We start from the raw sequence: 8,815 nt of genomic DNA on the forward strand, positions 1-8,815 counted from the left end.
AAAACCACAATTAAACACATAGTGTGTTTTTGTTCTAACATGGTCATATTTACAGTATGCAAGGAATTACCCAAAAATGAAGTAAAATTGACATACTGTTGTGCTGTACATAGCATTTATATTGATATAATGGTGGAAAAAGCAAATTGCTGCACTGCACAGCAAATATAACAGTTTTGCCTTTCTTTTTCCAATACTTTTGGAAGGCACTTTCAGGATCAAAACATAATCCCAGTACCACACACATCAGGCAAAGGTAAAAGCCTTTAAATCCTTCCTGTGAAAATGTTCCATTCCTACATTTCATACACCCCAATATCTTTTCTTTCTGTGTGCACCAGACCAACTGTCTGTCCCTGGTGTGATAAATAGCTACCATGTAAGAACCCGACACTCAATATTCTGTTAAAGCTTTGGAGAGTGCGTTCATTCTGCTGAGCAACAGCCAGTGCTTTAGGACAGAACAAAACAAAAAACACTGAAATGAATAAATGAGTTATTAAAAAAGTAAATATTACATCCACAGGCAGCAAGTTGAAGATTAGCATTGAATTTTATTTTTTAAAAATAAAAAATGTTATCTTGATGCATTTAACCATTGAATATACACATAATAAAAGTCTTAATCACCCTGAAATCCCAATTCCTTATCACCATTATGCAGAACATTGCTAGATTTTAAAGAAAAAAAATACCCAAAACATGGTTGATGATCTTGCCTAACGATCATTCAAAATTAAACAAAACACTTAATAAATTTTGGTTTATTCAGGATCTTACAACATATTTAAAGCAAAACCTAAAAATGAAAAGGCCCTGGAGAGTTTTTATAACAAAAGCATATCTGGAGCATATGATATAAACAAAATGCTTAAGTCCTAAAAAGAGATAAAACCTTCAGAATTTGAGGGGGAAATTATATACAGAATTTAAGTTTATCCACTGAAATTAAACTTTTAGTCATTTTTTCCCCAATAAAGAAGCACTGTATGGTTAACATTAAACATTTTAAGCATTCAGCAATGACACAGATCAAAAGAAAGTTTCTTTGCATTCAGTGAGAGAACCGTAGCATCAGAAATTACATTAAGATACATTTTTCCAGTATACAGTAGTTCAAAATGACAGAAAATATGATCACTTGTTAGATTCAGTGTCAGGAAAGAGATGTTGTTTCCTTCAATAAGATAAGGTGTTTTCGCTCTCTTCAGACAATATAAACCAATTAGTTCATTTGACAGGAAAATATTCTCTCTAAATCACAAAACACATATTGAAAACAATTTGTACAACTTCCTATGCCTTGCTAACCCCTGAGGCTAATGAGGTAGTCACTATTGATCTTTAAAGTTGATTTCCTTCCACTTTGAAGTATCTAATCTTGTTCTTTTATTTTCCCTGCAGTTCCCTAAGAACAACAAGCCATCGGTTAACATCATTGAAGCGTGACTGCTTGCTTTTCTACATGCAAAAGACTTTCTAAAGAAGCAACCAAGGAGAGAGGCCTGCGAATCACTGGGAAGAGCCCAGTGCTGGGAGTAGGGCCCAGTCAAATCGCACCGCCAGACTGGAGGATGCTGAGAGATACTCACATCAAAAGACACAACACCAGCTTTGTACATGAGGTGCTGGACAATCATCTCTCTGGAGGAGTCTGGCCTAATTACCCATGGCTGCCTTATAGCAGAGGCACAGCAACAGTCAAGAGATAAGACAGATTTATCAGCCTTCAAAATACAAACAATAAACCACCCTGTGCTCAACACCTCTAAAAATACCCCCTCAGCTTTCTGCTCTTATCATTAAACAAGCAGAGCTCTACATTCTTGAGCTGGAATGCAGAATTAAGCTTTGAGCTCTTACTTATGTGTTTAACTCAATGTTCAAGGACAGCAACTGAACATCAGTCTGCCATCTGTTTTTTATTCTAGTCATTTTTGGAAGCTTGGTGGATAGTTAAAAAGGACTTTACATCTCTTGAGAATCTGCTCTCAAAGTGCTAACTCAAACCTCCCTTATCCCCCTCCTTTACAACACATGACTCATTTTTTAAGAGACGTTATTGACCATGGCTATCAGTTTTTGATTTGCTACTTTACAACAAATAATTTTCTGCTTCATTTTTTTACATTGCGAAAACATTTTCCAAGACCATGTGAGAAAATGTAATTTACATCTCATCTTTTAGTTTCTTCAGCATCCGAAACAAAAAATAAAAAAATAAAAAAATATCTTCAGTACATAAGAGATTGTAATGATAAGCACATAATTGTACAATACAAGCTCTGACAATTAAACACTGATATTATTTTTTCTTACCATTATCCAAGATGCCTCAAGATCTGTGACAGTGAGTGACCTTTATATGAAGAGTCACTTTGATCTTACTTTCACTAATTCACAGATCTAGTGTTGAAACTTAAAAGGTGCCTTCTTTATCGGGCATCTCTTTAAAACGTAACCTTTTTTTTTCAAACAGTCTTGACACTGTCGTGAATAAGTGTATGCCCTAGAAAATCTTTAGCTAAAGTAAGATTTTGACCAGGATAACATTAACACAGAAGGACTTCCTCACACGTGTTCAAATAGGTCTCCAGCTGCATCTGGCATCTCATTTCACATCATTGTAAAAAGGCTGCACAAGTCTTCAGCAGACAGCAATAAACCCTGCAGTAAGCACCGAACAGTGGGAGCCCCAGGCTTCTCGTTCCAAGCAGAGTGTGGAAGACCCACCCATTCAAGTCATCCACTGGACTGATCGTGGTACCAATTAACTGGACAGAACTCCTCGATTTTTTCAAACGACCTTAAATATCATTGCCTTTGGTCTGCCCTTGTGCCAGCAACACATCTATCCCCCCACAAACCTCTGAAACGTTCATTTTGGGCAGGTGGGGGGGATTTTTAAATTTCGTTGTAGCACAGGTGAGATTTCAATTACTCCGTAGGTGGGATGGAATGGTCCTACCTAGAGAGAAGGGCTTCTGTTAAAGAACTTTGCAAAAACACTTTGGAAATGTTTGCCAGCAGACGTCGAGCCACAAGTTTTGCTGTTGGAATGAAATGTTTTACATATTCCTTTACCCTTGTAGTGAAATACCAAGGACAACTGTGCTTGGACTGTTTTAAGCATAGAGAAGGCATTACACTGAATGTATCTGGAGGCATTCCGATAGACTACGTATCTACGATCTGGTAACTCTGCAAATCTGACTAAAGGCAGCTTTCCACAGCTTTGTACATTTCACAAAACCCCCTTTCCCCTCCACATCTCAATTACCGTTTCCAAGAATGCATAAGGTTAGGTGACTATTTCAGAAGGAAGATACAACATGCGAAAAGGATATCGGGAACCTGCTTTGCAGCACGGGATAGTCCGCTAGAGTTGCCTCTTTGAAAGAAACAGGAGGGCAATATACAGTTTCAGTAACTAGTTTATGTAGTAGAACAATCTTCACCTGACACAGGTTGTGACCAACATCAACTCACACTTCGAAATCTGCGAGGAAGCAGGTGTGGAGAAGCAACAGCTGCTATTATCGTTATTTAAGAAGTCTCCAAGTTTCTTGGCCAAATGAAATAGCTTAAAGTTGCATGAACACAGGTAGTCACACCACAGGAAGTTTTTTTTAACCTTCTACAGACTGGGCCTCATTCATTTCTGGAATTCCTAAAGGTATGTAACGACTTTGAGGAAAAGCTGGGTTTGATTTACCTGCTCTTCAGTCATTGCCATTTTCTGCTATGACGTCACATAGTCATTTAGTGTTTTCCCAATGTATACACTGTAACTAAAACTGACGTCAAGATAAAGCAGTTGCACAATTCAAGGCAAAATACAGACTTGTAGCTAAAGAATAAATGCATCCCCATATCCCTTGGATATCTATGGGTCACACTTCAAAACTGTGACTGATTCAAGATCAGCACTCCACGGGTGAAATATTTGCCTAAGAAAAACAACCTTTTAATTATTCTTCTTATTGCTGGCCTCAAAATTGGCATGAAGCCTGCACCCGAGTCTTGTCAGGACCTGGAATCCACATTTCTTAAAATCTCATCAGGCTGTCTTGAAATAAAAAGAGAAAAGCCCCCTAAAACAACGAGAACTGCTCATTAAGCCCAAGATTTCAAGCCACTGGACCAGTATTTTCCAAACCATGGACATGAAAGCTCCCCCAGTGCAAATCACAGCTCATTTCTTAACTTTCAACAGAGTGTTTAAAAAATAGTAGAGATGCCTCTTGTTGAGTGCTATCAAAGAACCAAACGGCCTGCATTAGAAAATTACAATTCCCACACCATCAGCTCCAGATGGTGGCTTAATATGGCTGCCTTTCTGCAGTTTGTATCAAGGTCACAATGGGTCCTGTTGCAAGCTGATGCGTTCCGCAGCACTGCCGATAAGCCTCTAACTCATTGGAACAGTTTGGGGGACTTTTTTCTCTGCAGTGAAGAAGGTTTTTTTTTATCTTTTAATGACTGATAATTAACCTTGGCCACAGGGAAAATGGCACACCGTGACATGAAAAATTGGCGACATTAATATTCTCTGCTAGCAGCTAACAGAAGTAAGAACTGGGGGGGGAGGTGGGGAGTTGAACTACTGCAGCAAAGTTTTTCTGCTTTGCCACTCACAACAACATTAATAAACCAGAACTGAATTTTCTAGCCGGATCTCGCCGACGCCGATCACAAAAAGAAGGAGACTGAATGAACCTCTTTTGATTAATGCCCAACTCCCTTCTGGTGTCAGTTATAACAATTTGAAAGAGCTGTGCTGCTACTTTACCGGCTTAATTTCTAGCCCTGAACAAAGATCTGTTTACGATGTGGGCTGCCGTAGTGCGTTACCTCAAAGCTCCTGTAGGAGGTGCTCAAGAGGGAGTGGGTCTGTAGCTGGAGAGGAGGGGGTTATGGGGGTAGGGCGAGGAGCAGCACAAGGAGGGTAAAGGGAAAGGTCTGGGCGAAGGGTTTGGAGTGGGGTCACAGGGCTCTGACTGGACAATCGGAAATGAACGTAGGGAGTTCAAAAGATGTGTCGACCGGACCAGCTCTTACCACAGCCCAACACAGCCTTAGGCTATCAGGAACAATCTGTGTGGAGCTTCCCCTTCTAAGATACCCTTCACACTTTTGTTCTCCTGCTGTAGTTTAAAATCCTCACTGCCACCAGTCCTAAACAGTATTAGTCATGATAAAAAAAATAAAGAGCTTCACTGACTGTTTTTCCCAGCGATAGACCTCTAGTAAAACCAAAAGGAGAAGATTTATGAGGAGACTGCTTCACAGCTCACACCTCAATAAGAATTAGTACTTTATGCACGTAATTAAAGTCCTTCCGGACTGTTACTGCTCCATCATTTTTCATGGTGCTGTGTCTAATACTTGGAAAGGGACCAGCTCTCTATAGACTCACAAACTGCATAAAAAAAACAAAATAAGTGGCTTTATAATTCTCTGTTTCAATACTTTTTGCTTAAACAAAAAGATTAAGATTATCAAGATATGGTATTTTTCTTTAATTGGTAGCTTTAGTAGAACTAACAAGTTATTATCAGACAGGATTGTGTACAGTATAAATTAGTACCTCTTATTCAGCATTGTTTTCTTTGCATATCAATACATATTTATTTTTTGAACGTGAACTGTTGCTTCAAACCCGATCTACAATCCTCCTTGACCTATACTAAAACCAACTAGCATTGCTCTTTTGTCTGTTCATTAAACCTCCTGTGAAAATGAACTGCCTGAACAGAATGGGAACACTTAAGGATGACTTCAAGCCTCTGTAAAACAGACCACACACTTCGATCTTCGACCTCCTTAACAATTTCAACAGGCTGCAATCTGTGAAATAATGCAATGTCAAGAAGTCACCAACAAGCTTTTTTATTTGGATTATTTTAATAACTTTTACAAATTTTCACTGACCCATTAGTTCCATTATACATTAATAAAGTCTTATTGCTCCTGAACACTTTAAATAATGCATCCTTTTTCATATAATCTGAATGTCATTAAAATTCCCTTTTAGTTTTTGAGAGATAAATATTAAAGCAAATTAAGGCATAAGGAACAGTATTAGTAATACATTTCAATGTGTTCATATATGTGGAGATTATATTCAATATTTTATGACCGATGGTACAGTCCAAAATCACAAGAAAACATGCATTGTACAATTGTATCTGGTAAAACTTTAGATTAGGAATTACAAATTGTCACTTCATTCTTCGCAGCATGCAATAAGACAGAAGATAATTATATTTAACTTGAGGTAAGTGACATTTTCAACTGACTGATTACATTATTAGCAGGCAATACAGAAGATTCTCATGCATGAACATGTTGTAAACGTCTTTATAACATTTAAACGTATCACTGCCAGCCCTTTAAACTAAAGAGTAACACAAATCTAGGACGCATTTAAGTCTTAATGAACTTGATCACTTTAAAGTATAAGACAAAGAAAAAGGTTTGCAATAAAGAGGTCACTTTTTTTTCCCGCTTTCTATCAGAACTGGAATGGCGGTTCAGTTTTAGACAGGTCAAAGTGTTTCACCTTCTATATTAAAACAGTCATGAAACCCTGAAGCTCTGAAGATCAGCTTTCACCTCTGACATCCGTGAGAACAGTTTGAGTCCAACTTGGAAGACAGGTTTTTCAGCAGTAAAAACAAGTGAGGCTGAGTTCAAAGTCAAATTCAAACGTTAACTCTGTTCCATAGTTGAAGATTTGCAAAGAAGCATGAATAAAGTGCAGGAATGCTTTGTGTAAACTATCATGTTTATATTCATGTATGTAATGTATAATACCAACTGCTTTACTAAGAGGGCTAGCATGCTTGTACTAATATGCACAAATGAGATTACACACTTTCTATTAAACTGTACATAGATCTAATGATGTATTAAATGTAAATCTAATAAAGGTACTGAATATTTTCAAATCAAATAGTTTCCTGTCAACTTGGATCTGCTACACATTTTCTGATCTCGAAAAAAAGTTTTACAACTATTGGCGATTGCTCATGTGCTTTCCTGCTTATATGAATGACAGATGCAAACAGCACTCTTTTGTCTTGAGTCTTAATCCTTAGGAGGATGCCAAATTCTTTGGGGGAGCTGAACAGTGAAGAGGGCTGCAGGCCATCATTAAGAAGGACTTCCTTCAGTGCTGCACACAGGCTGTCTTCCAGCCTTGGGTCCTGTAATAGCATGCTATCACACCATCTCACACAGCTCTAGTTTTGGAAACCACTAACCCCACTGTTACTGTTTCATATTGCCAAAGAGGAAAAAACGTACTGATTTTTAACTGAGATCTATTACATCCAAAATTCGAATAAGTTATGCATCTAATTTAAAGCCCAAAGCCAAGCTCTGTTGCCAGTAATTGGACACATCACACAACAGCACGGCTTTTAACAGGTATGATCGAATAAACAGACTCTCTGTGGAACAGCTTCTGAAATAAAATCGTTGCTGTGCTGAAAAAAAGTGATCTCATCTTGTCCTTGCCCTGAGAGCGTGGCTAAACAGTCTCGCGGTTCCACCTTGTGGTACAAATGCCTCCCCTGCAGAGGGGCTCAAACTTGATGAACCTGTGCGCCCTATATGAACACAATAACTGTCTGTACAAATTACTTTTACACTTCAAAAAGTCAATGGAGGTAAAAATGAAGGGAAAATCTTGAGAAACATGATGCTACAGAGCAAAACCCCGAGTCCATCCTATTTTTTAAGAAGCATTGAATATCCACACTATTGCAAAACACCTGCAAAACATGGAGCTACCAAGACATGCTCAGCACCTCTGCAGGTACCCCACGTCTTGTGAAAGACAGATATTTGTCCCTTACCTTGGCTAAAGGAACTGAGTACCAAAGCCATTGTTTCAGGTATTGGCAAAACGTGACTTCCTCTCCTCTCCTTCAGTAATTCAAAATATAAATGACTCGACAGCAGTGTGAAAGGGAATATATTCCTTTTCCATTTCTAACCTGATGGATCTCTGCTTTTATCTGCTTTAAGTTTTGTTTCGAAAGCTGTTAAGCTTTGCTGTGAAAGTGATACCCAATCAATACACAGTTTTTGGTTTAGTGTTTAGTACAAATGCAGTGTCTGGGGAGCTAATCTGGCCTAAGGACTGCCACAGCAAGATTTCTGTAAAATGAATCAGACTGAAGCCAATCCAAAGACAAGCTACAGTAACTAACTGGATCTGGTCTATCAGCCACAATTCGCAGAGTCTGTTAGAGTATTCCACCTCACACCTGAACCCATTTACAAGCACACCACGCGCCAGCTTTAAGCCAAGTCCTGATGTTTTACCCTCCTATATGCACTTTTCAAGAGAACACTGTCCAACCAAACCCAGTGTTGTGTTTTTGCCGATGTTTTTCTTCACTGACCACACAGATGAGCCCTTCAAGATGAGGCTGGGGTTTCCAAAGCACAGTATCCGTAAGAAAACACAAAATATTAACACAGAACACAGTCAAAGTATAGGAAAGCTACTGCATGTTCCCAATAAAAACTCGACACAGTTCTAACGGCTGTTACTTAGAGTGTAAAACTACGACAGCAACACAGGTCTTTCAAAGGATCATTCTCAGAAGACAGATTTCCATAGAAGCATATGACTATCCCAGAGTTTTCGCTTGAAAACAACGAAAAAAACAGTTCCATTAAAATCCACAGCAAGTATGCAGTACTCTTGGGAGAGGAAAAACACTGGGCAGAAATTTCTAAATGTGGCCTCCAGTCAGATTGTGTAAGGTCTACAGTGGGATTCAAAATGAATCTTCTA

At 38.6% G+C, this 8,815-nt stretch overlaps 1 protein-coding gene across 4 annotated transcripts in view; it reads left to right on the forward strand.

The window, feature by feature from the left end:
- The window catches only part of fndc5a (fibronectin type III domain containing 5a), a 44,350-nt gene extending 37,413 nt beyond the window's left edge, over positions 1-6,937 (forward strand). Inside the window, exons 6-7 of one of the 4 annotated variants that reach the window (XR_001478546.2) lie at positions 207-256; positions 1,405-1,422. Coding sequence is in view for 2 of the 4 variants with exons in the window: in XM_015348645.2 (XP_015204131.1) it covers positions 207-256; positions 1,405-1,483 (129 nt within the window). In the remaining 2 variants the exon portion in view is untranslated. Of the gene's footprint in view, positions 1-206; positions 257-1,404 lie in introns of all 4 variants that reach the window. The other 3 variants (XM_015348645.2, XM_015348646.2, XM_015348647.2) reach the window with 3 other exon arrangements.
- Positions 6,938-8,815: the final 1,878 nt, after the last annotated feature.

This window comes from Lepisosteus oculatus, chromosome 11 (genome assembly GCF_040954835.1).
Source record: "Lepisosteus oculatus isolate fLepOcu1 chromosome 11, fLepOcu1.hap2, whole genome shotgun sequence".
NCBI classification, from domain to species: Eukaryota; Metazoa; Chordata; class Actinopteri; order Semionotiformes; family Lepisosteidae; genus Lepisosteus; species Lepisosteus oculatus.